The 26,103-nt window shown below is 52.3% G+C and overlaps 10 protein-coding genes across 10 annotated transcripts; 6 read left to right on the plus strand and 4 right to left on the minus strand.

The window, feature by feature from the left end:
- Positions 1-1,822: 1,822 nt before the first annotated feature.
- IAQ61_010015 (uncharacterized protein) lies at positions 1,823-6,844 on the plus strand (the record flags this gene model as incomplete). The annotated part of the gene is made up of 3 exons (XM_003845183.2): positions 1,823-4,940; positions 4,989-5,106; positions 5,158-6,844. The coding sequence occupies 3 exons, from the start codon at positions 1,823-1,825 to the stop codon at positions 6,842-6,844; spliced, it is 4,923 nt and encodes a 1,640-aa protein (XP_003845231.2).
- An 11-nt stretch (positions 6,845-6,855) lies between these two features.
- IAQ61_010016 (uncharacterized protein) lies at positions 6,856-9,611 on the minus strand (the record flags this gene model as incomplete). Its single annotated transcript, XM_003845182.2, has 2 exons — positions 6,856-6,978; positions 7,680-9,611. The coding sequence occupies 2 exons, from the start codon at positions 9,609-9,611 to the stop codon at positions 6,856-6,858; spliced, it is 2,055 nt and encodes a 684-aa protein (XP_003845230.2).
- Positions 9,612-10,471: 860 nt separating this feature from the next.
- IAQ61_010017 (uncharacterized protein) lies at positions 10,472-13,516 on the plus strand (the record flags this gene model as incomplete). The annotated part of the gene is made up of 1 exon (XM_003845181.2): positions 10,472-13,516. The coding sequence occupies one exon, from the start codon at positions 10,472-10,474 to the stop codon at positions 13,514-13,516; it is 3,045 nt and encodes a 1,014-aa protein (XP_003845229.1).
- Positions 13,517-13,550: 34 nt separating this feature from the next.
- On the minus strand, positions 13,551-15,317 carry IAQ61_010018 (uncharacterized protein). The gene is made up of 4 exons (XM_066098627.1): positions 14,964-15,317; positions 14,753-14,937; positions 14,637-14,698; positions 13,551-14,571 (listed from the first exon to the last, which is right to left on the minus strand). Exons 1-4 carry the CDS (start codon positions 15,278-15,280, stop codon positions 13,570-13,572), a joined length of 1,566 nt encoding a protein of 521 aa, XP_065951454.1. The 5' UTR covers positions 15,281-15,317; the 3' UTR covers positions 13,551-13,569.
- A 188-nt stretch (positions 15,318-15,505) lies between these two features.
- Positions 15,506-16,527, plus strand: IAQ61_010019 (uncharacterized protein; the record flags this gene model as incomplete). The annotated part of the gene is made up of 2 exons (XM_066098628.1): positions 15,506-15,704; positions 15,770-16,527. The coding sequence occupies 2 exons, from the start codon at positions 15,506-15,508 to the stop codon at positions 16,525-16,527; spliced, it is 957 nt and encodes a 318-aa protein (XP_065951455.1).
- Positions 16,528-16,699: 172 nt separating this feature from the next.
- IAQ61_010020 (uncharacterized protein) lies at positions 16,700-18,204 on the minus strand (the record flags this gene model as incomplete). Its single annotated transcript, XM_066098629.1, has 4 exons — positions 16,700-16,726; positions 16,778-17,953; positions 18,017-18,073; positions 18,130-18,204. The coding sequence occupies 4 exons, from the start codon at positions 18,202-18,204 to the stop codon at positions 16,700-16,702; spliced, it is 1,335 nt and encodes a 444-aa protein (XP_065951456.1).
- A 968-nt stretch (positions 18,205-19,172) lies between these two features.
- On the plus strand, positions 19,173-20,041 carry IAQ61_010021 (uncharacterized protein; the record flags this gene model as incomplete). Its single annotated transcript, XM_003845177.2, has 2 exons — positions 19,173-19,415; positions 19,469-20,041. The coding sequence occupies 2 exons, from the start codon at positions 19,173-19,175 to the stop codon at positions 20,039-20,041; spliced, it is 816 nt and encodes a 271-aa protein (XP_003845225.2).
- Positions 20,042-20,564: 523 nt separating this feature from the next.
- IAQ61_010022 (uncharacterized protein) lies at positions 20,565-21,549 on the plus strand (the record flags this gene model as incomplete). Its single annotated transcript, XM_003845176.1, has 2 exons — positions 20,565-20,891; positions 20,998-21,549. 2 exons carry the CDS (start codon positions 20,565-20,567, stop codon positions 21,547-21,549), a joined length of 879 nt encoding a protein of 292 aa, XP_003845224.1.
- Positions 21,550-21,690: 141 nt separating this feature from the next.
- IAQ61_010023 (uncharacterized protein) lies at positions 21,691-23,411 on the minus strand. The gene is made up of 2 exons (XM_003845175.2): positions 22,678-23,411; positions 21,691-22,630 (listed from the first exon to the last, which is right to left on the minus strand). Exons 1-2 carry the CDS (start codon positions 23,171-23,173, stop codon positions 21,957-21,959), a joined length of 1,170 nt encoding a protein of 389 aa, XP_003845223.2. The 5' UTR covers positions 23,174-23,411; the 3' UTR covers positions 21,691-21,956.
- Positions 23,412-23,566: 155 nt separating this feature from the next.
- IAQ61_010024 (uncharacterized protein) lies at positions 23,567-25,909 on the plus strand. Its single transcript, XM_003845174.2, has 2 exons — positions 23,567-24,074; positions 24,125-25,909. The coding sequence occupies exons 1-2, from the start codon at positions 23,889-23,891 to the stop codon at positions 25,700-25,702; spliced, it is 1,764 nt and encodes a 587-aa protein (XP_003845222.2). The 5' UTR covers positions 23,567-23,888; the 3' UTR covers positions 25,703-25,909.
- Positions 25,910-26,103: the final 194 nt, after the last annotated feature.

Here is a 26,103-nt window from a genome sequence, read left to right on the forward strand (position 1 = left end):
CGGTGTGTCACCGTCCGGTGCTGCAAGATCGCTGTGACTCCCCTCTCCCCCGCTCCAATCCCCCCCAAGTGGCTTTGCTCCTGTCGCCGACAAATGGCCAGCGAAGCGCTGACTGACATGACATTGCCAGCTTAGCTTGTGGGCGAGGATGCAGGTCAATGTGCTGTGGTAGTAGGTAGGTAGGTAACCGCACGTCTGCCTTGACGTGCACAAGGTATATGGTCTACCTCTACTCTACATGGTGGTCTGTCTGTACCTAGAGCTTGTACCGGTAGAGCTTGCGTACCCTGTTGCCTAGGCTTCCATGGTCCTGACCAGGCAGTGTGCGTTCTCTTCTTCTCGCCTCGTCAACTCAAGGCTGTGTACTCTAAAGGTACGGTAGATCCGATACTAGGTACCGGTACACGCTCAACAATCCATTCACATGGCAACGCGAGATGGATGCTCGTTTTGCTTCTGTCATTGTCCATGGATTTCATTCGCAAATGAAATGGCTAGTCCACACTCTAGAGTAGTAGGTTCCTACCTAGGTCCAAACTTGCTTGGACACACGCGTAGGTCTTCATCATCCCGTCCTGGTTCGTCCATCACCGATCCATCCATGGCTCCTTGAGCGACTAGGCAACGTTAACTGGTCTACACATCGGTAGATGCCTGACATGGGTAACATGGCATTGCCATTCTTTGACATCCACGTCATGCATGCCCTTTGCACCTGGCAAGAGGCCTTCAAAGCATAACATTGCCAACCGCCATTACTTTTATCCTTTCAACCCCCGCTCCTCCAGCAAATGGACAGCTCACCGCCAGTCCAAAAAAAGTGTGGAGAAGAACGCGTGCGCTGTGCTCTACCATACACAATAGGGTCCGATGATCCCCGCCCAATCTACTGTTCTGGCGCCAGTCCATGCTGCTGCGAACCCACCAGTACTACCCATCTCTCCCTCTCCCTCCCTCTCCCTCCCTCTCCCTCTCTTCACACAGCGTTCGCAAAGACCGAGGTCATGCATAGTAGGCAACAAGCATATTGACTTCGTCTCTCCTGTCCTTGACCGTGCCTGTTCTCCAGACCTGTTGGGTGATGCAAACCATCGTGCAAGCAATGTCGACCTCTACCCATGGCTTGTGGACGAGAGACCTCCTTTCATTGGCTCATTTCCGATGAGACGGACCATCCACATCCCACAACGCGCCCGCCATCCCCATTCCAGACTCATATCCTCATGTCTGCGACGGCCGCCTGCAATGAATCCCTCTCCTATTGCACTATTCCAAAGCTCCAGTGAGCACTGTAGACGCTCCTCTGCCTCCTTCTACCCTGCGCGATAGATCTTGTAGCTGAACAACACTCCCGTCATCGCCTTGGTGGTTTCGTCATCGATGCGATACCTATCTACTCACTCCTAGGCATTATCGCCCCCCCACCAACGAATCGCTCAACTGCCACTCACCCTTGCCACAATCGAGAGGCTCGATTGTAGTCGCATAGACTCTACTCTATCAACAAACAGTCGCTCTCACGTTTGCCACATCAGCTCAGCCATCGATTGTGACGCGCCCTATCCCGCAATCACCCTTTTGCCACCTTGCACTTCTCGCCAACACACCTTCAATTGCCCACCCTCTCCCTGCCGAACTCGAACAACGCTTACTCTTTTGAAAGAAAAAGAGCCTTTGCCCGACCAATCGCGTCCGGCGCTCTCCCCCCTTGGAGTCTTCCTCAGCTTTACAACACGCACCTTTAAACACGCTTTGACCCTTCGAGGTTGAGGCCAGGTGCTCCTTGTAAAAGCTTCGGATTACTCCTCCACTCTATTGGCACATGAGCGGATATCTCTGGAAATATTACCTCGAAGATGATGTCGACAGTTTCCGACATGTCCTCACCAACACCACGCATACCGCTCGCGCGGCAACACACAAGGCCTCTGCTGGCTGGCAGGGAGGAGGACATGGCTCAGCAGTGAACGGCAGCCCGGGCAGTTACAATCCATCGCCCATGACCAGTGCGAAGAGTCGTAAAATGGGAATGGGGGCCGCTGGAAGCCTAAATCGCTCCGACATCAATAGTCGCGATGCAGCTGGTATGACGATACTGCATCATGCTGCTTCGTCGCTCGTGGAGAGTGCTGTCAATTTTGCTCAAGCCCTTCTTGAACACCCCTGGACAGATGTGTACATACAGGATGCTGAGAACGGTTGGACTGCGCTTCACCGAGCGTTTTATTTTGGCAACATCGCTATTGCTCGGCTGATATTGAATCGAGACTCCCAGGACATACTTGGCCACGGATCCATTGGTTTCAATCAACATGCACGAGGGCTGGTGAAGATCAAGGATAAGGAAGGCTATGGACCCTTGGATCTCTTCGCCATGACCATCAAAGACCGCACGTTGCGCCCAGAAGAAGCGCCCGTCTCAGATGCAGACTCGGACGATGAGATGGCTCATAGTGACAGTGGCGATGTAGACGAGGAGACGCGCAGACGACTGATTGTTCCGCCCGTCCTCTTAGGTGGCGATGAGGTGTTTACTTTTGGAAGCAACAAGAACGTCACTCTCGGCTTCGGCGATGAAGATGACCGTCAATATCCCGAGCGCATCACCATCAGGAGACCAGACCATCTCCTCCAGCGATTTTACCGAGAGCATCGTGAAAGGCAGAATCAATACTGGGCCGCGATGGGTTTGCCAGCTCCAGATCTGGGGCCTGCGCAGCCGAAAGGGACGGTTGAGCTTCCAACTCATGTTCGCAACACCCCCATAGTCATCCAGGATGTTCGCATGTCAAAACTACATACCGCAGTCCTCACCACTGATCCAGTCTCCAATTTATACATGTGTGGTCACGGACCCGGCGGTCGTCTAGGAACAGGAAGCGAGACGACAAGATACCAGTTTACCTGCATCGAAGGTGGCGGCTTAGGCCAGAAGAAAGTCGCTGCAGTCGCCCTAGGCCAGAATCACACGCTAGCGATCACCGAGGAAGGCGAGATTTACTCTTGGGGTAACAATGCATACGGGCAGCTTGGCTACACTTTGCCAAAGCCGACCTTGAAAGACGACGATCCAATCTCGACCATCCCTCGACAGATCTTCGGTCCTCTCAAGCGTGAGATTGTTGCTGGTGTCTCCGCATCGCGCATCCATTCGGTAGTACACACTACCACCTCTCTGTACACGTTTGGAAAAAATGAAGGGCAGCTGGGCATTGTTGACTCTGATGCTCGGTCGCTTGAGATGCAGACCATCCCTCGCAAGATAGCCGCTGCGCTCTTCTCCAGTCCTATTCATTCAGTTTCAGCCATCGATGGCGCTACTATATGTCTGCTCGAGAACCGCGAGGTTTGGGTATTTGCAAACTACGGCTATGCGAAGGTGAACTTTCCACTCGAAGGTTTTACGAGCAACTTCTTGAAAGAGAGCTGGTTGACCACCAAGTACGATACTGCACCCAACAAAGTCAAGAAGATCACATCCGGTGGAGACACTATTTGCGCGCTCACAACATCAGGTGAGATCTTCACGGTCGCCGTAAGCCGGCGCACAGAAGGCTCACAAGATACCACTACCTCGACTACCAATCCGAAGCAGATTCGTGGGGCTTTGTCCGTACCTTATCGCATATGGTCCTCCAATAAGAGCCATATGGCAGCAAGAGATGTCGATGTTGACCAAGACGGCTCTGTGATTTTGACAACAGAAGTCGGTAGTGTTTGGAGGAGAACGAAACGCGCGACTATCAAGAACGCCGCCACCGTCACTGCTGCGGAGGCTAGACCACATGACTTCAAGTTCCAGCGTGTATCGGGATTGACCCGTGTTACAGCTGTCAGGGCTTCGGCGTTCGGAGCCTATGCCGCCATACGAAAGGATTGCGACGTCACGAGGAATCAGATCGGTGTCGATGAGCCCAACCTGTGGGATGAAATCTCTCCACTGCTCTCCTTCTATGAGATGACCAACTATGAGGAAGACTCGGATGATGACGAACCGGAACCTAGGTTTTGGCGTAGGTCTGCAGATTCGCAGGGTCTTCGGAAGCGAGCCCTGAAGTCGAAAGACCTCGAGACAGAGATTGCCGAGATACTACAACGACCTACTGTGGCTACGGATCGAACCTATAACATGGAAGTGTGCACGACGACGTCGGAAGTGCGCATTCCTGTTCATGAACTGATCCTAGCCGGGCGAAGCAGAGTGTTCCGAGATGCACTTCTTGACTTCCGATTGCAAGGTACCAGCCATGTCATACCTGATCTATTAACCATCAGAAGCGATGGGGCACGAGTTCTGGTCCAGTTCCAGGGTCTGGACTTCCTTGCTATGTTCAACTTCGTCCTCTACCTATACACTGATTCGGTTGTGGATTTCTGGAATGTCACTCGACATTACCCCACCTTGGCGTATAGATATCGTACCATTCGCACGGAACTGATGAAGGTCGCCTCTCGTCTTGAATTGCGACAGCTTGAGCCCGCTGTACGCCAGATGGTCAATCCGCGAAGATCCCTTCACATGGACATGGAGCTCGCCATGAAAGATCAGTCCTTCTTTGAGAGTGGTGATGTCGTTGTCGACCTCGCTGATGGCGAAATGCTTTTGCATTCGGACTTAATATGTCAACGATGCCCATTCTTTGAAGGCTTGTTCAGAGGACGTGCAGGCGGGCAGTGGCTTGCTGGACGACGCACCGAAGATTCGGCCCTTGTTCATATCGACCTGACACATGTTGAGACACATCTTTTCAAATTGGTAGTCCGTCATCTGTACACCGACGCCGGCGAAGAGATCTTTGAAGACGTTACAAGTGAGGATCTCAATGATCTGCTTGCACTTGACGAGCTGCTGGATCATGTCATGGATGTCATGTCTGTTGCAAACGAGTTGATGCTCGATCGCCTTACGCAGATTTGTCAAAGACTAATCGGTCGATATGGTGAGGCAACCTCATATGTTTGAGTAAACACCTGCTAATATCGTATAGTCAATGCTCGCAATGTCTGCTCACTACTCACAGCAATTGCACCGAGTTCAGTCGCAGAGTTCAAGGATGCAGCACTGGAATACGTGTGCCTCAGCTTGGAGGCAGTCATGCAGAACGGGTATGGGATTTGCTTACGACCTATGGAGCGATAACCACTGACCATGCTTAGATCTCTTGATGAGCTTGACGATGATCTACTACTAGAGCTCAATCAGGTAGCCCGTGACAATCAGCTTGCCTACCTGCCATTCGCAAGAAGTGGACGTGCAGAAGCCATGCTCTTCGATCGTTATCCAGAACTCGTCGAGCGCATCGAGCGCAGCAAGCGTTCAAAGATCGATGCCATAGTCCTATCCAACAAATATGCTGATGGCGACAATGCTGCTGCATCTTTTAGAGCCCAAAGCTTAGAAGAGGTGGCGGCTTCGCCCTTGCGCCAACGCAATCGGAGGCGTGCGTCCAAGGAGGCCAAGAGCCCAGCCTTGACTCCTGCACTCAAGGGCAAGAACTCAGTTCAGGATCTCATGTTTGAGATGTCTGACGGAGATGAAGATGACGATGGTTCAACAGGCAAGAAGATTCAACCCCTGCGGTTCGCAGAGGAGGATGCCGGAATGAAGTCTGCAACTTCACTAACTAGCTCTCCAAAAGGGCCATGGGCTGCAATTCGAAGGCAGAACCAACTTTCACCCGACAGCTTTGATCTTGGAGCAGATGTTCCAGTCAAATCGTTGAGCCCTCTGCCTCCACCTGTAATGCAACCTGTAAGAACGCCTGGTCGACCTTGGGGTGCGGCGCCTCTTGTGGCTGCGAAACTGGATCTCAAGGATATCATGGCCCAGGACTCATCCGCTACACCTTCAAATCTGAGTCTTGGCCTATCTCGAAGAGAAAATGAACGCATTGCAAAAGCAGCTAGCGTCAAAATGTCACAGAAAGAGCGGAAGCGGCTTCAGCAAGCTCAACAACTGGGTACGCCGGCTGAAAAGCCGACGCCAACACCACCTGCTGTATCGCCATGGCAGGTCACAGCTCGGAAGCCAAGTAACAGGCCCATTGTTCTTCCAATCGCACAAGCATCGCCCATACCAGCACCTGCGCCATCGCGAACATTTAGCACGCCGCAGCTCACGATGCGGCAAACTGTCGCCAACAAGAACACATCCAGACAGAAAGACAAGCGCGCTGCCTCTTCGACTGGTCAAAGCGGTGCTCCGTCTTCACCAGCCCGGCCCGCCGCAAACGAGAGGGGAATGTCGGTGTCAACCGACCCGATCCCAGCACCAAGGTCTGTCCGTCACATCCCACTTCCACAGCACGATCCGACATCGCCCAGCCAGAACCTCAGCATGATGGAGATTCTCTCCCTCCAAGCCGCAGAGAAGGTCTCGATCCGCGATGCGGCAGCCAAGCGCAGTCTACAGGAAATTCAGCAAGAACAGGAGTTTCAGGCGTGGTGGGATCAGGAGAGTCGGCGTGCCATGGAAGAAGAGGCGCAAGCTAAGCGTGCGGCAGAACGCGCTGCCAAGGCTTCAGGCCGTGGGAAGGCAAAATCAAGAGAGGGTGGCCGAGGTGGTAAGGCTGAGGGCAGGGGCACAGTCGAAGACAAAGATGGCGGCAAGGGCAGTGGGAATGTGGGTGCGGATAAACATCAGGCTAGGGCTGCGCCAAGACAAGAGGGCGGTGAGCGAGCTGATAAGCGAGATGGTGATCGAGCGCGAGGTGGTAGAGGCAGGATCGGTCGTGGTGGGCGTGGTGGTGGTACACGAGCTGCAAGACCACAAGGGCAGCAGCAGGGAGAAGCTGGACCGGCCGCAGCACCACCAGTCCAACGCCAAACGTCTGCCGCTGTGTAGAGAATGGGGTTTCAATACATATTGTATATATCAGACAAGAGCGTTGAAACGTCCATAATGTTGTCAACAACACAACACAACGCCTTTGAACCTTGAATACCCTTTAAACCCTCCTCTCCTGCTGCCCTGTCTGTCTTGGGACTCGATGCCAGATGTGAAAACAACGAGGTATGGCTAGTTGAATAACGACAAGTACATTGATTATGATGAGTCAATGTACTTTTCGCTCCAGACACTAACTTTCTCTGATGTCGTGTGCTTGGTACAACTAAAGTCTACAATGGAGTTCACTACATAACTCGAACCAACTAAACCTAAACATAGCATGAACGACACCTTCACCATGATCCCACCCACTCGTCTAATTCAGTATACTGCCCCTCCCTTTTCTCCCACATCCCCATCCCCATACCCAATCCACACCCCACGCCCCAACCCACACCACCCCTCCACCCAACAAGCCGCCCAAACCAGCCCATGGCGCCACTACCCTGCCATCCCAATGCCCCTTTAAACCCGGGACTGCAGACGCAAGGCCAAGGCCAAACAAACCGCTCGATAGAGCCAGCGCGAGAAAGAGGTGCAGAGCACCGGAGGCGAGGCAGATGCGTGTGAGGCGGTGGGTTGTGGTGCTGAGGGTGAGGAGGGAGGGGAGGAGGTGGGGGGTTATGAGGGGGTGGGGGAGGGTAATGTCTGGTTGTGGTGGGGGTGGGATTGGGGTTGTGAGGATGGGTGTGGTTGGGGGGGATGTGGACGGTGGGGGCTTCTTGTGCAGTGTCAGGGCGACGGTGGGGAGGTCGGGGGTTTGCATGTCGGCGTCTGCGTTGGTGCATACGAGGAGCACGACGCTGCCCTTTCGTTGTTGCAGCTTCTCGAGGTAATGTGTCTGTTGTGCGGAATCGATTGTGTGGACGGCTATGCCTCGATTGAGCAGGGTGGAGGCGAGGGATGGGGGAGGGTAGATGGGTTTGGGTTTCATGGGTGAGGAGCTGAGATTGTCCATTTCTGTGTCGATTTGGAAGACGACGTCGGTGACAAGGCGTGTGGATTCGAGGGCGCGGGGGTTGCGAATGGTGATGCCGTGGCGGGCTGCGATGCCACGTGCAACGAGGAAGATTGTGGGTACGGTTAGACGGATGGCGCATGGGGAAGTGATGACGAGGGTTGGGATAGCGTAGGAAGATGCTGTTGCTACTGCTTTTTCCCACGACTGCCTGTCATATCTCTGCACGAAGAGCCAGACGAGAAATGTGGCCAGACTGACTGTGACAATGGCAGGGACCAGCCACACAGCTATGCGGTCTGTGATGACCTGGATCCTCGGTTTGACAAGCTCCCTGTCTTCGAGCTTTGTTGCAATCCTGTGTATTGTATTCTCATGTGGAAGAGCGGTCACTTCGACAATGAGCGTTCCAGAACCGTTTGTGGTGCCTGCATACACCACAGATTGAACGCCTTTGGCAACGGGTATAGACCCGCCCGTGACTCTGGACTCGTCGACTTCTGAGCCGCCGCAGATGACTATGCCGTCTGTGACGACTTTGGAATGCGGTGAGACTTTGAATCGATCACCGTGCTGGAGCAGTCGAGCATCTATTCTCATGGTCTTTGGATCAGGATCCATGGGTGCATTTGGATCTGATTTGACGACAAGCGCCTCGTCAGTCTGAAGAGAGCGGAAAGACACAGACTCTACCGTTTGGTAGCGGGCGATTTCGTTGACCACACGGCCCAAGAGCACAAAAGTTACCAACAGTGTCGACGTCTGGAAGGGTGAGATCGTGTCCAATTCTTTTCTTTTCAGTCGGTAGACGTACGATACGACGCTGAGACTATATGCCATTGATGTACCCAACGCGATCAACATGTCCTCGTGAAGCCAGTGAGCGTGATACAACATTCGTGCAGTAGTTGGGACAAACTCGTACATGGCGACACATTGCACTGCGGTAGCCAGCCCCAAGGAGATATGTGTGTACGTGGATTTCCCCGGCTTCAGAGGTGCCCAGGCAAATGCAAGAATGGGCACAGTGAGCGCTACTGCTAATAGAAAGCTACAAAGCGTTATTTGTACAAGCCTAGCACTCAAAATAGTGCTCTTGGACGGAGGAGCCAGTCTAAGCGATGGATCGAATCTCCGATAGTAATCAAAAAGGTCCCGGGCTCCCACTGTAGTCGCATCATAGTGTATCTGGACCAACTGAGAGAAGTATGCCGTTGGGGTCTCTGCCTTGAGCGATTTCTTGTCGTTGCCAGAATCTATTATGGTGATCTGTGATCTCAGCCTCGTGGTTCTCGCTCTCGGAGGTGGTGTTACAGAGGGCACTGTGTTGTCATGACCGTTCAAGAATTGCCATGATGAAGATGTTTGGTTCTCCGATGACTCGAGATGGATGACACCATAAGGTTTGCGGGCTTCTTGAATTCTCTCCAAATTGCCGGTAACCAAGTCCAGTGTCTGTCCCGTCCATGGGATTTGCCGGACGAAAGTGTATCCAGTCTTGTTGTTCAGTTGCCTGATGACATTGGAAACGGGTGGTTGATTGGTTTCCAAATCCAAATCAAGCTGTGCAGTGACCAGGTTCAGTTGGTGTTTCTTGACGGAGCAGATCCGGCTCGCAGCTCTGGTGACACTCGTTCCACAACACCCCGACTTGAGACCATTGACTCGGAGAACAACGCGCTCGATGTGTGGAGGACCGTGTTCGAGATCGGCGGAATCGCTCCAGACAGTAATGCTAGAAGAACTGTTATCAATAGATGTCATGTCGATACGCAGCTTTTAACAATGATAATCGTGTCCCTTGTGAGATGAGCCAGCATCAGTGTCAACAGGTTACAGTTTGGAGCGAATGCTCCTTCGATTCAAACTTGCTCCTTCTATGAATCCCTATCATTAATCTGCCATTGTTCGCTACTGACTGACTTGGGAGCCAAGGTGGGTATAATGGCATGGGCATTGTACTCATGCACTGCTGTATGCAGGAAGTAGTACAATGGTGCGTATCAACACGTATATCATGCATGATTCCAAGCTACAGCATCTGTGCAGTCACTAGGAGGTGAGATGTCACAACTATGTGGTGGAGCTCCTTGCTAATCCAGAGCTGTCTTGATGTGCAGGACAACACACCGACGACAAGCCAGACACAATCACGTGATGGCGCGACAGGGCTTACCTACCCACCTTAGACCTTAGGCCTGCCGGTACAACACGCGCCTGCTGCCAGCTGCGACCTTCGGAAGATACAATGTAATATGGAAAACATGGAACTCCGACAAAACTGTCCAATTTAGAGAGATTTTCAAGACTATGTTGTCTGTTGTGACAACGAGTACAGTGCCCAGCTCATCTCGACCTATTTCGAACAAGCTGCGGGCCGTGCCCAGCTTTCCCGCGCTGCGTCATCGCTGCTTTGCGCTTGGTGGCGCCCCTTCACCAGGCAGACTTCAGTCTCCGTTTCGCGCAACGCTCCAACTTTCCCTCAATCTAAGTTCGCAATGGTCCAAGACGAACACGGAGCATGATGCAAATCGTTATGTTCTTTTCCTTGAATAGTCCCCGTAGCCTATATCTCTACTGCTAGACCCCAGCCTCACGCGACAACGCCGAGTCGGTAGGCAATCATGGCTCGTCCACGCGGAAAACTGCACAGAGCGACAGAACCAGTTACCCCGAGGCGGTCTGCGCGTAAAACCAGAAGCTCTCAACAGGATGAGGCCATACCAGACATTTTCCAGGACATGCTGCATGAAGCCCATGTAGCCGAGGCAGACGAGGATGATCGGCCTCGCAAGAAAAGGCGCACTGCGCTCTCTCGGAAATCTCAGAGCCCAGTTGCTAAAGCTGGCCCTGTTCAGACGCCGATCCGGGATCCTGTCCCGCCTTCACCTTCACGTCCTGTAATCACGGCTGCCACGCCATCCCAGAGCCGAACGGCTGCCGAACCCATTGCTGAAAGTGAAGGCCCTACAAATGTACGCATGCGTCAGACAATCGAGGACTCTGACGAGTCAGATGAGGACAGTGATATGGAATGGGAGAATGCCTTGGAAGACGTAGATGATAGCGATGATGCGGGCGAGGGCAAAGAGGCAGCGTCTAAGATTGGAGATATCAATATTGCGATTGGAGGCAAGAAAGCTGCAGACACAACAGTCCAGAGAAAGGTTCGTCGAAGAGCCATCACCTCGGTCGACAAGAAGCGCCGTTTAGACATTCACAAAATGCACATTATGTGTTTACTCTACCATGTCCACCGTAGGAACACGTGGTGCAATGACAGAAGGGTACAGAGCACCTTGCGAAAGATTGTATCACCTTCGATACTGGCAGATCTTGTACCCAATCCCGATCTCACGCAATATTCAGCATCCAGGCGGTTTGTGGACGGGATGAATGAGCTCAAATTGCTCTGGACAAAGCGATTCAAAATCACCGCGCGAGGCATGTACAAACCACGATGGGCAGATGCAGAAGCCGACGTCCGACCCTTCTCTGATTTTGACGAACTGGACGATCCAATGGACAAGGACGACTTTCGCATTGCAGCATTCACATTGCGAGGCTCGCAAGATGTCGGAACGCAATTGTTCTGTGCCCTGCTTCGTGGTATTGGTATCGAAGTGCGCCTTGTTTGCTCACTGCAACCCCTTCCCTTTGCCTCCGCTGCCGAACGCACCACACCACAGAAAGCCTCTCCCAAGAATACAATAACCATTGATCCCTACAACAAGCCCTCACAAACCACTCCTACAAGACCAAAAGGCAAGAAACTCTCTCGTATGGAGCGCGTGATGGGTGAACGCCACGCCGTACTCCACAGCACCGGTGTAGCGCCAAAAAAGCAGAAAGCATTTCACGCCCCATATCCTGTCTACTGGGTCGAAGCCTTCAATCATGCGCACCAGAAATGGGTTCCCATTGACACACACTCAACTTTTACCGTCAACGCCCCCGAAAAACTCGAGCCTCCTCTCGCCTACACGCAAAACAGTCTCTCCTATGCCATCGCCTTTGACGAAGATCACACCGCCAAAGATGTGACTCGTCGTTATGCCAAAGCATACAGTGCCAAGACACGAAAGTTTCGTGTCGAATCCACGCCCGGTGGCGAGAAATGGTGGAAGCGTGTAATGAAGTTCTTTGAGCGCTCCACAATACTTGATAGAGATCAAATCGAAGACGCATTGCTTGCGCGTAAAGTAGCTGCGGAAGGAATACCAAAGAATGTGCAAGACTTCAAAGGGCACCCAGTTTATGTGCTCGAACGACATCTGAAGCACAACGAGGTCATATATCCTCTGGAACCGGTGGGCAAGGTCAATTGTGGCACAAGCATGAATCCGAAAATGGAACCCATCTACCGCCGCTCAAACGTTCATGTCGTGCGCTCAGCAGATAAATGGTATCGCATGGGCCGGGATGTCAAAGGCGGGGAACAGCCTCTCAAACACGCAAAGCCTAAGAAGAATCGGCGCGTCTCCCTCGGACCTGATGCAGACGTTGACGAAGAGGTTGATGAAGCAGGGGCGGGTCTGTACGCAGAGTTCCAGACTGAACTGTATATCCCACCTCCAGTAGTCAAAGGCCGTGTACCACGCAACGCATACGGTAATCTGGATCTATATGTCCCATCAATGTGTCCAGCAGGCGGCACCCACATCCGTCACAAACTTGCCTCGAAGGCTGCGCGCATCTTAGGTATCGACTCGGCGGACGCAGTAACAGGTTTCTCCTTCAAAGGTCGCCATGGCACCGCCATCATCCAAGGCGTGGTCGTGGCAACAGAATACGCAGATGCAGTCACCGCTGTTATCGAAGGTATGGAGTACGCGGTCGAGGAAGCAGAGGCCGCGGCGAAGAGAGCAGAGAGCCTGAGGCTGTGGAGAAGGTTTTTCTTGGGATTGAGAATTGCGCAGAGGGTTAATGATATTGTGATTGATGGGGAGAGGGGTCCGCGGTTAGATGTGCAGGATGAGATTGCAAAGGAGGATCGGAAGCTTGCTGCACAGGATATGGCTGGCGGGTTCTTTCCTGATGAGGGGGATGCTGGGGGCATAGAAGGGGAAGGGTATGAACCGCCAACTAGGAATTATGAAGGTGGTGGTGGATTCATGCATGATGATGCCAATGAAGGTGGAGGGTTCGTGCCAAATCAAGGCCCAGATGATGTGGCAGGTGGCGGATTTGTACCAGAGACTCTAGAGCAGCGTACGGCCCCTGGCATGAGCCGCGAGTTCAGCTTCGAGTCTGCGATTCTGGACTCTCAGGCACTACGGCCGCGACGACGGAGTAGCTTTGGCAAATCTTACTCCTCGGACGAGGATGGTGAGGGTGGGGGTTTCTTACCTGGAGACTACGTCCTCGATGATGACGATCTGGCGGATCATCCAGGTTGTACCGATCAAACAGATGGTGCCGTCGATGATGATGGAGGCTTCGTACCGAAAGATCTGTCAGACAAGGACGTCGACCAGGTTGACGGCCAGGATGAAGCTCCGCCGAGTCCCCAACCCGCTGTGAAAGAAGACGACGTCAAACCAGAAGATGGTGCAATAACCAGCAAATCACCCACACCCACTTCTTCAGCGTCAGAAACCGGATCCCTCCCCCTTGAAGATCCGGAAGACGAAGACGCAGATCCCGACTGGTTAGTTGATGCCACGTGATTGAGCACATAGCTATTGTATAAGAAGACTATTTATTTTCGAGTCAACTTTGCCTACTTGTTACCCTCCAATAAGTCATCCAACCCCCCAATTTGCCCCTCATAAGGCCCCAAATCGTACTCCTTGGGATACCTCTTCAAGATATCCCTGAGCTCTCCCACATGCCTACGCTGCTCCTGTGACAAGTCCTTCCAGACGCCCTCAAACACATACCTCAGACTGGGCTTCTGCAGTTTTTCCGCCTCCTCAAAGGCCCTGAGGACTTCTTTCCTCGTGGCGGCCCTCAGGCTCTGTTCCTCGTCCTCGGACCACAGATTGCGCGATTCAAGCCACTTGCGCAAGCGGGTGAGTGGGTTGTCGCGGCGTTTCCAGTCCTCCACCTCGACGCGCTGGCGGTAGGCAAAGGAGTCGTCGGAGGTGGAGTGGTGTCCTACGCGATAAGCCATCATCTCGATCAATACGGGACGGCCGCCGTCCTCGAGGGCAAGACGGCGGGCTTCCTTTGTGGCGCGGCGTACGGCGAAGATGTCGTTGCCGTCTACACGGAGGGTGGCGATTCCATAGCCGGCGCCGCGACTTGCGATTCCATCACCGCGGTATTGGTCGGATGTTGGTGTCGAAATGGCATATCCGTTGTTTCTGCAGATGAAGATACAGGGCACCTGTCTCGTCGCGGCAATGTTCAGTGCTCCGTGGAAATCCCCCTCGCTCGCTGCTCCTTCTCCGAAGAAACAGACCGCCACTCTCTTCTCCGCGTTCGGGTTTTGCAAGTTCTGCATCTTGAGCGCATATGCGGCGCCGGCGGCATGGGGGATTTGTGTAGCGAGGGTGGAGGATATGGTGTGGATGTTTAGTTCTTTGGAGCCGTAGTGGATGGGCATGTTGCGGCCTAGGCCAGTGTCACCCGCGTTTGCGAAGAGCTGGTTCATGAAGGAAGGCAGTGTGAATCCGCGCTGTAGGTAGACGCCTGTTTCACGGTATTGGCAGAAGATTACGTCGGCGGGGGAGAGGGCGCTGGCGGTGCCGATTGCGATGCCTTCTTCGCCGGCAGAGACCTATGACAAGCAAGTTCAGTCGATGTACGTACGAATGGAGGGTGATGGATAGAAGGTGTGCATACCATGTAGAAGCTTAATCGGCCCTGTCTCTGGGCTTCGAACATGAGGAGGTCCATTATGCTCACTGTTGTTTGTTTAGATGCCATTTGAGCAGACTCATGGAGATAGAGAGACTGACATTTGACCATGTTCTTGTATAAATCTAGAGCTTCTTCATCCGTCGTCTCTACACCAACATCTTTGTCTATTATATCACCATACTGGTTCATTACACGGTAGGTTGATATGGCCTTGAGTTGCGACGGTTGTATGAAGTCCATTGTACTGGTAAACTCGCTGTTCAACGCTCCAGGAAACAAGACCCTACACATGGACAGATTAGCTCAGACAATGCAGACGAGAAAGACTCTCTGAAGCACAACAACCCACTTCTCAGCATTCGCAGTCGAAGCAACTGCCCGACAGCTCTGCCACACGGGCGCCTTGCTTGCTGTCCTGGATGCACGGAGACATGTTTGCGCACCCACTGCCCTCCGCAGCAGCAGCAGTCTTCTCGGAGTGTTGCAAAGGGACATTGTGTGTTTAAGGATTGATCTACATTGTCCAGGAACCACGTCTGCCGTCTTATTTGTTCAGAATCCGGGGCAGCGAACCTCTGGAGTTTCGGTAGTCGGCTTGCTTCGGCTTGAGTCGTGACATGCCGCATGGACGGGATGGGGAAGGGAAACGCCAGGGAAACGACGCTAGGGTGACCTCCGCGGGCAGCTGGCTAGGCTAGGCTAGGCTAGGGTCACCAGCCACTACTTAGCCAGAGTTGTCAGGGTTGTGGCGCGTGCCTAGTGATGCGCGCTTTCATCAAAAGTCATGCCAAGTGACAATCATTAGACGACGACGACTACATTCTTCGCACACACTCGCATACACACACAACATGCAAACTTCACAATCAAGAATAGGGAGGCAATTGCTGGTGGGACTAAGGAGAGGGAACACAGGCGGTCATCGCTGTTTTTCATGTACGGCGAGACAGGCACAGCAGCAGACACCACCCCCGAAGAATCAGCAGGATGCGCCGTCGACGACACATTTTGGCTTCCAGACGATAGCCGAGGCGATTAAAGAGCAAAAAGGTACAAACTTGTCCCAATTGACCCCCGTCCTCATACTACAGACACTAATCGGGTTGTGGAAACAGTTGGCGCAGTCTTCTCCTCGGTTGCCACCTCGTACGACTCCATGAACGACTTCATGTCTCTGGGCATCCACCGCCTCTGGAAAGACCACTTTGTCCGAAATCTCAACCCGGGCCGCAATCCACTCACCACTCCCTCATCTGCCGACTCTCCCCAAGGCTGGAACATACTTGACATCGCCGGCGGCACGGGCGACATCGCCTTTCGCATGCTCGACCATGCCTCGAGCATCAACAACGATGCCCACACCACCGTCACCGTCGCAGACATCAACCCCGACATGCTTGCCGAGGGCAAGAAACGATCTCTACACACGCCCTACGCGCGCTCCCCACGCCTGAAATTCGTCCAAGCCAACGCCGAAAACTTGGACATGATACCCTCTTCCAGCATTGACCTCTACACCGTTGCCTTTGGTATCCGCAACTTTACACACAAGGAAGTCGCTCTGAAGGAAGCGTACCGCGTCTTGAAACCTGGCGGCGTCTTCGCATGCCTCGAATTCAGCAAAGTCAACAACCCGCTCTTTGACGCCGTATACCAGCGCTGGAGTTTCGGGGCGATTCCCCTGATTGGTCAGGTTGTGGCGGGGGATCGTGACAGTTATCAGTATCTTGTGGAGAGCATTGCGAGATTTCCGAGCCAGGAGGAGTTCAGTGGCATGATTCGAGATGCGGGGTTCTTGGTGCCAGGAAAGGGGTGGGAGGACTTGACAATGGGTATTGCGGCAATACACAAGGGTGTCAAACCGTTAAGGTAGTTGGGACGTGCATATCTTGTAGTCTGAAGAAGACCGTGGTATATTCATTATTTCTCTTTTTCTATATGTGCCATTACTTTTATTGGCGTCCTGTAATATAAATGGCTACAAGACAAATCATTAGTGCACAGGTGGAGTTATTTGAACGACCATCAAAGAGGATGCATCTTCTTTACATGATGACCTCATTGGCGACATCCTATCAATTGGGTTAGCATGGCATGCGTGGACATTGAGAGAATTAACTTACCCTCTTCAACTCCTTATAGGGCAAACAGACACAGTTTTGCACGCGCACCTCATCGGCGACTGCGCAGTCTTTGCCGAGAATGGTAATGCTCTGTACCTTGACACCGTTCTTGATAACGCTGGTGCTATGGCTGGTGACTGGAGTGGGCGTGCCCTCGACACGCGCCCATGCACCGATCTTGCTGTGCCAGCCAACTATAGTGTAGAGCACACAGGCATCGTGCTTGATTTCAGAGTCTTCCAGAACAATGGACTCCTTGACACGAACACCAGCTCCAATGACCACACGGGGCCCGATGGACACGTTAGGACCAATCTTGGCAGTGGGATCAATGTGCGCAGAAGGGTGGATGTAAACAGGTGGGATGATGTTCGCAGAGGGTTTTGCGAGCTCTTCGGAGCCAGCTTGGAAAGCCTTCAGCAAATACAAGGCGTTGGCAGGTACGGCTGAGCCAGCAGTCTTGATCTGGCGCCAGAAGTCTTTGGATTCAAGAACGAAGAACTGTCTGCTGTCTGCAATGTCGGAGAGGACGTCCTGTTCCAGACGAATGACGGCGTTCTCCTTGTTGTCGTCATCGTCGTCGGCCTGGTAGAAGGAAGATTCGAGGTTCTCGGAGGAAGGGTAGGACAGCAGCCGTGGGCGCTCAGTGCGTCGCTTGATGGCACTGCGAATGGCGGGGAAGATGCACTCTGTGTTGAAGAGGTAGACTCCGCAGTTGATGAGGTTGGAGATTTGCGACTCCGGCTTCTCGACGTAGTGGAGGACGCGCTTGGTGTGGGCATCGGAGACGATGCATCCAAAGTTGGAGGCTGACTCGTTGGCGACCCTCGTGCCTAGCATGACGGCCTCTGCATCTTTGTCGTTGTACAGCTTGAGCATCTCCTCAAGCGGGAAGGAAGAACAGACATCGGCGTTCAAGACGAACAGCTTCTCTGGCTTGCCCTTCAATATGACATCGCGGAAATGGTATAGACCTCCGGCCGTGCCCAGGGCCTGGTATTCTCGCAGGTACTTGACGGTCAACTGAGGGAAGTTGGTGGAGACGGTGTTGATGAAGGGCTGGAAGACAGACTCCTCGTAGTAGCCGACGATGAAGACCTCCTTGATCTCGGCAACACCGGTAATGGCGCGGAAGCAGTGCTCGATAATGGGGTGGCCGGCGACAGGGAAGAGTGGCTGTGTAGCGATGGCGGTTTAGCGGGGCACAAAAGTTGATACAAGCAATAACTTATGGCTCACCTTGGGCAATTCCATGGAGAGAGGCCTGAACCGTGTTCCTCTGGAGGGGCCGCCGACCTGGTGCGTATTAGCATCTTGATCGTAGATACATGCTTGGTGGGAATGTCCTGTACCAAAATAACGGCCTTGGTAGAACCGCCAGATGCAGACTTGGGCCTGACGGCGAGTGAGGGTGGTTGCAGACTCATTCTGCTGTCTATCTGTCTGTCTTGTGGATTGTTTGTATTTCCAAGGTGTGCTGTGGGTGAAGGAGGCGTTTGGAAGAGTGCGCTGAAGAGGGCAGGAAATGAAAGGGAAAGGCAGTTGGGAGCTTGTGGGCACAATTGCACTTAACTTACCTACTTGTCCCTTTCCCCTTGGTTGATGGCCGAACTGAACTAGACCCTTGCCCTGCTTCCTCGTCCCCCCACGTTGGGCGGTGAGCCGCACGGACATTCGTCGTCATGTGCATCCACAAACCTCAGACGTCCTCCCTTTCTGTCATACCTCGCCCTCGCCATCTATCCTGATTGAATGTCCAACAGCATTCGACAAAGACATGACACGGTGATAAAAGCAAATGCCAGAGTCATCTTCCAAGGTCTGCCGAGACTGGATCATGCTCAACTACCTACCCTACAGAGCTCTCTCCTGTTCCACCAAAGGGAAACACACGTCTCACTGCCGCACCATTCAACCCCAAAGCGACTTCGTGAATTATGAACATGAATGAACTCCGCTATTCATACTAGCACGATTTGGAAATTCCAGGTCCTCATAAATACCATGTCACCAGTACGCCAGCGCAGGCTTTCACCCAATTTCGCAGCCAGTCACTGTACGTTGTACATCATGTGTGCGCAGTGTAATTGCCTACCGTACAATCATAATGGCCAGACCAGTCATGTGACACCTTCATGGACTTCTGATGAATTGCTTTCATGCCTACTCATATCTGCGGGAACACTCCCGAAGCTGACTTGGCCCAACATTTGCCTACGCTTTCAGCAAATCACACTGTGTAGACTACCCATCACAGTCCGGGATCCATCAACATATTCCATCGGGGCATTCAAGTTTTGCAGACCTTATCTGGCTGCCATCTATCATGTCCTCTCAACGTTCCCAAGCCATCACTCTCCGCGTTTGGTGCCCATCTCTAAATCCGATACGAGCCATGAATCAAGGGCTACTGATGTGTATAAACAAATTCGCTGGGAACGAGCAATGTATCCGTACAATCAAGCTTCTCTTCAAGATCCCGTTGGCCTTCGTCCACGATAAGCAAGGCCATTTCATAGATGACTTCAGTCTCCTCGATGACAATGACATGGTTGTCGTCACGACAGGCTACTTTGAGTCACCTATCAATATGTGGACAAGGGAGTTGCAACAGGGCCCTCAGACGGATGCGTGGATGGTAAGCGTGTTACGCCTCTTCCTTGCAATACATGACTACTGACAGCTTATCAGGCACTCACACGTCCTCAGCGACGCGCCTACATGCAGAACCTACCTTGTAGATGCTGTAAGGGTAATCACACAAAGACGACCCTTACTCTTCCTATCCATGTCATCCGCTCCTCCATATCCGAGATCCTCGCTTCAGGACTCTCCATCTTGAGCCCTATGCCTGCTTCCACCGCCGAAGCTACTCATGCTAGGGTGATCGAGGAATCCTGGGGTCAGACTATCAACGATTTCATGGGAACCATAGGGCTCATGAGACCAGAGGTTGCAATGAAGTCCTGGCACCCAGCCTTGATGGCGACTCTAGCATTATTAGCCGATGCGACTACAGGGCAAGTCCAAACGGTTCAGGAGGCGACTATGCGCGTCATTGGGCGTAGGAGTCGGGCGTCAGGAAGCATAGTTGTGAGTACAACAGATTTACGTAGAGTCATTGAAGAGATTACGAAGGGCGAGGTGTATTTCGAAGATGATGAGGAGAAAGAAGAGCAGCGCAGAAACACTGGGGATGTTAGAGATGGGTATGACGAGTATGGCCATCTTGATTTGTCTGATTTTGACTGGTGCGGTATTTGAGATACATGATCATCGAAAAGTCAATGCTCACGGCTCGCGAGATTGTAAATGGACATGTGCACTCTTGAAAGCTCTGTAACATCGCAGTAACTACCATCAGCGCAGCAAAGTATCGCATATCGATAGTAAATTAGTACTTTCAAGTATTGCGAAGCGTAGAGAAGCTTTCACACCTTAAGATCGTAGACTGCGTTTGCCAACTTTGTGATGGACCCGTTCTGTCACTCGCGCGTTTGATTGCCCTGCAAAATATTGACATACACATGCTTTCGGCAAAGCCATCACAGCTCAGTGAAAGAAGGTGAACGCGACCGACTACGCCATCACGCTCCCACCGGGGCACCTGAGTCATCAAAACCATCTCGCTATTTAATCTCTGTTTCACCCTCTCATTCTCACTCTGCGCCATCCCGCCACACTGCTGCACTCACCCGCTCACCGAGCACAATCACCCCAGCCCCCGAAGAGACTTGTCTCGAGTTTCTACACATCTCTGCGCCACACACACCACCCGGCAGCAAAGATGACCAAAACAGCGAAAACTATATCCCTTTACGCGCCCAGCACCAAGCTCAACGTCCCTGATCTTGTCGTCTCACCGTATCAAACTTTCGAACAGGTCTTGCAGGGCGTACGTCTTGCAGTGAATAGCAAACATGCCGCCTTGTATACCATCGATGCCAAGCCTATTGTAAGTGTTGAGACGCTGAAAGATGACCAGCGCGTGCTTGTTGCGGTGGCAAAGAGCGAGATTATGTTGCCGGACGCGCCGGTTGGGTTCATTGTGTATTGCGGTGAGGAGAGGGATGATGTTGGTGTTGAGGTTGAAGGAGGATGGGGAGAGTGGGATGTGAGTCTATTCTTTGTCTCCTTTCTAACTCTATCGATATCGATGCCGTGAAGAAGGAGCCGGCGAAGGAAGCCAAATTGGGAGAATTTAACAGGTATACAAATAGGATCTCACCGACCGCGAAAAATGCGAACACATCACCAGCCTCAACGCAATGAAGCCAACGACGAGAAACAAACTACGCATCACACGCTCTTATCAATCCGTAGCTGCCGATCTTGCTGTTATCGAAGAGGCCATTCATTCAGGAAACCCAGACGCCGCAGCCCTGTCGGACGCAGAAGCCAACATTGAGAATCGCTGGAATGTCACGTATGACCACTTCATCCCCCCCGCACACTGCCCTCCACGCCTCAAGACCAACGGTACAGTCTGGTGTCCACCTGTTCTAGCCGGGCTCGATGTGCTCAGCAGCTTCACACAAGGACAGGCACGCTTGGCAGCAGAGTTCCTGGAAGAAGCGGTGAAGAGGCGGGTTGATGAGGGTGAGGACACGGATGTGGTGGTCAAGTACGAGGATGTGAGGGATGCTGTTGCACTTGTGTATGAGAGGGCGGATGTTATACCTATGAAGTTGAGGAAGAAGGCGGGGAAGAAGGGCGGGGGGAAGGAGCGCAGGAAGGCGGCGAGGGGTAAAGGGAAGAAAATTGGCGGTTGATCGGGTAAAGTGGAATCTCTGGTTGATGTGTGTTGAGAATCGAGAGATGTAGTACTAGGAGTGCTAGATACTATCCTGGTGGCTACGATGTTTTCAAGGTTGTCATGGTGTACATCACGAACAACAGCTTGGGGTCTCCTCGATCACTGGTTTCAGTCTATACACCCACCAGATGGAAAATGAAATTAAAAGTAATCACCACATTCCCCACCTATTTCTAGCCCTTGTCCATTACGCCAGCCCGCTGAGTCAAGCTTCCTTTCCCAGTCACGACCTTTTGAATGGACTGGTTGTACTGTTCTCTTTTTGAGGTCAAGAGATGCCCACATCTAGTAATCAACTGTCGGCACCGATATTATATCCAGAACCCACATCGAACCACAATGTACGCAACAAGATAAGGGCCGCTAACGTCGACGAACTGATCCTTCAAATCCGCTTGCGCCAATTACTATCCCGATGCCATTCTGGGAGCGACCATCATCGAGACCACCAGAAGATGTCTTCGACACCCTTTTCATGCCGCGACTCTGAGTCCTGTACCAGCAGATCCATGACACCCAGCAGAAGATCACATCGTAGCCGACACTGCTGACAGCCGGGTGTTCCGACAGAGCATACCAGACGCCCACCATGCCGCTATAGGCGTACGCAGTTGCGGTCGTCCATGCCAACATCAGACATGCATTACCCAGAACCAAGGCCCACATGTAGTTGTAGACCTTATCCGTAAAGTCGAAATCCTCGTTAAAGTACCTGGCTGGGACAACAGCACGTACAGTGGGCAGAATCATCAGTGCAACATGTGGCGCAAGCAGCACGGGCAGGAATGCCGTTGGGTGATGCCAGTAGTGCTCATCAGCGAGTAGCATAGCCGGGTATGCTGTCGCACATATGGCGAATAAGTTCAAGAGCCACAGACCCAACCACTTTTGCTGCTGTGCGCCAGATGTGGATGGAGGCGGAGGTGCTGGAGGGCTGAGCAGCAGCGTGAGGAAGAAGAGGTTCGTCGCGAAGCTGATAGCGACGATCTGACCCAGGAGCATAAAAGCCCACGTGTATCGGATACCCCGAGGGACACCTAGGGACGTCAGCCACTTTCCACTCTACGAGGTGGGATTGAAGCACCTTTTTGTTCCAAATACAATCCAAGGGCCAATGCGAAGAAGAAGATCTGATGTGACCACCAGTACCGCGCATTGCCTACGATGACAGTCTCCCAAGCCTCTCTGAACAAGCTCGTCTCTTGTAACCAGAGTCCCCAATGCATCTGATGGGGATCGAGCTCGTAATAGCTGCGCCACATGAGCCATGTATCGTAGCTGATCTTGAAGTAATGGACCATGTGCGTCCAAGTCGTGACCAAGCTTCCGACAGAGAGCAGGCCAAACAGCCAGACATGTTTTCTCGGAGGCAAGTGCGCTGTCGTAGACTTTTGCAGCACATATGCTCTTTTCAGCAGCCTCAAGATAATAAAGACTGCGACCCCGAAACATGCTGCTAGGTAACCAAAGAAGATGAGATAAGGCCGAGTGTTCGTATCTGCCCCCTCGGGTGGTGGTCCACGATGTACATCACGCTGAGGCATTGAGTATCCTGGAGGACTGAATCCTGGAGGTGCCATCGCAAGGAAGAAGTCGTTGCAAGTCCTGGCGTGCCATCATGTACCTATTGCGTGTGGTGTGCTTCTTATACACTCTCTCTACGTATGGTAGGTAACCTGAGACGAAACGTGTTCAATGCGGATCAAAGGCTCAATCACTTTTTGCCGGCAATGTGAATTGATTAAACGACTGTCGTGAGTTGACCTCCAGGCATTCTGCATCATCGGTAGTGCTCCAATGGGGTGGCGTCGGTCCAAGCAGGGTTCCATGCACGCAGTCCAACCTTGGGAAGCCTTAAGAGTTAAAGATCGGACGCCTCTCCACACCACGTGCACGCGCCAAGCACGGTGGCTAGGGTCATCGTGACCTCGTCAAAGGTTCCACGAGATTCTTCTTATTTGGCATTGTCCGCTCCCACCTCTGCTTCACACAGGTCCCATCTGGCATTCTTCTCTCTCTTCCCCTTGGCTGCCTCCGGATTTCTTTCTCAGAAGGGCTGCTCTAACTTTCCCTTTCCAAAGTCACCATTATCCCGAATGTACTACAAGACCTGGTGATGTCAGGCACCAACGCTAGTTAAGCTCCCTGCAAACCCGGTCATTGGCCGCTGTCTGAACCTCCAACATTTGAAGCTCACCGCCAAACATTCTCTTCAATTCATCGACTGGCTGATAACATAATTAGCCTTTTCTTAGCAATTGCTGCAATAGTCGTGCATTCAGTTGCTGTCGAGACATGGCAGACACTCCCCAGACGACGGCGGGCGCTGATCCCAAGGAAGCTCGTGTCCTAAACCAACATTTGGATCCCGCATACGCATACACTGCAGAATTCGATCCGGAAACGCCGGGAACAGAAGATGGTCTCCAAAGCTCCTCCAACTCTGTTCGTCAGGCCGAATCGTCGCTACAACTGCAAGGAGTATGTCTAATCCTTCCAGATGTGTATGACTAAGCTTACAAAGCATGTAGGGTGACATACATCGTGACTTGTACAAAATTGCTGCACAGGGGCGACGAAAAAAGTTGCATCAACGTGCAGCCACATTCTCAGATACTCACCAATTTGCACCCCGATATGCCGAATCAGAGATCGATCATGATGAGCTTCCCATCCAAGATCAACTTGCACCCGGAGGAATGAGGCGGCAGTTCCTCCAACGGCAGAGCAAACGTGTCAGCTATATTTCCGAGCCGGTCACTCGCAATTTCATCTCCTTTCTTGAGCTCTACGGTCATTTCGCTGGTGAAGATCTTGAGGAAACGGACGATGAGAGCGCCGTCACAGAAGATGAGGAAGAGCAGAGCGAGCGTAGACCATTGCTTGGCCGACGACAGAGCTCCAAGAGACTTAGATCCCAGGGTGATGCAAATCAAGTAAAGACCTTCTTCACGCTCTTGAAGGCATTCATCGGCACTGGAATCATGTTTCTACCCAAAGCATTCAAAAACGGTGGCATGTTGTTCTCCTCCATCACCATGGTCACGGTTTCCGCTATCACTGCCCTATGTTTTGAGCTATTGCTCTCTTGCAGAAAGCGCTATGGAGGTGGAGGCTATGGAGACCTAGGTCAAATTGTCGTGGGTCCCAAGTTCCGCGCTCTCATCCTGGTCTCCATCACGCTCTCCCAGATCGGATTCGTGTGCGCCGGTCTCATCTTCACTGCAGACAATCTGAAGTCCTTCTTCAACGCCGTCACGCATGGAGGTCGTGAGCCGCTATCAACTAACGCTCTTATCGGTATCCAGCTCATCGTTCTCATTCCGTTGGCCTTTATACGAAACATTTCTAAGCTGGGACCCGCGGCTCTTCTTGCAGATGTCTTCATCTTGATCGGCTTGACATACATATATTGGTATGACATCTCCTCGATGATCAACATGGGCGGCTTCCACCCTTCCATCGAGCTGTTCAATCCCCGCGACTTCACCATGACGGTCGGCTCTGCCATCTTCACATTCGAGGGTATCGGACTCATCCTCCCGATTCAGTCCAGCATGAAACAGCCCGAGCATTTCAGCAAACTCCTCTACATCGTCATGTTCCTAATTACAGTCATCTTTACCTCCGTCGGTGTGCTCTGTTATGGCACGTTTGGCGAGCACGTCTCGGTCGAGGTCATCAACAATTTCCCGCAATCCAGCAAACTCGTCAATGCAGTACAATTCCTCTACTCATTGGCCGTCTTAGTCGGAACACCAGTTCAATTATTCCCAGCGATGCGTACTATCGAGCTCAAGATCTTTGGCCGCGCATCAGGCAAGCAGAGCAGCCTGACCAAGTGGAACAAGAACGCCTTTAGGACTGTCCTGGTGCTAGTATGTGGTGGTATCGCCGCAGTTGGAGCTAGTGACCTGGATAAGTTCGTTGCGCTCATTGGTAGCTTCGCCTGTGTTCCACTGGTGTACATCTATCCCGCATACTTGCACTACAAGGGCGTTGCCGAGCGACCGTGGTCAAAGTTTGGAGATATTGCGATGATGCTCCTCGGTTTGGTCGCTATGATCTACACCACTAGCATCACCATCGCGAGGTGGGCAGAGACGTAAGTATTTAGAAATCATCATGCATACTGGAGGCAAAAGTCATGGAGTCGGTGTCTTAGTGCGGTCAATCTGAGTTTTTGTGCTTCACGTACGGCGTTCACGGTATCATGGTAGGCAGGGGGTTTTGTCATTCATTGAACGACATGTTATACAAGCATTTTTAAAGAATGTCATCATTACAGAGACATATTCGCGAATAAAGTTGATCCATGATTTTATCCATGAAGTTCTTGTACGTGACCTTCTCGTAATGTCCCCACAAACCCTCTGCTGGTGCCTCAACACCGTGTATAGTCTACTCACAACCGCTGAAGACAGGCATTTATGGCTATTTTCCAACTGAGTTTCCTGCTATCACGCAAATGCCGGGTTTTCATCATGGGCACCACATGAACCTTTGCACA

The sequence above is a fragment of the Plenodomus lingam genome, assembly GCF_022343315.1.
Source record: "Plenodomus lingam strain CAN1 chromosome Unknown contig_7, whole genome shotgun sequence".
Lineage (NCBI taxonomy): Eukaryota > Fungi > Ascomycota > Dothideomycetes > Pleosporales > Leptosphaeriaceae > Plenodomus > Plenodomus lingam.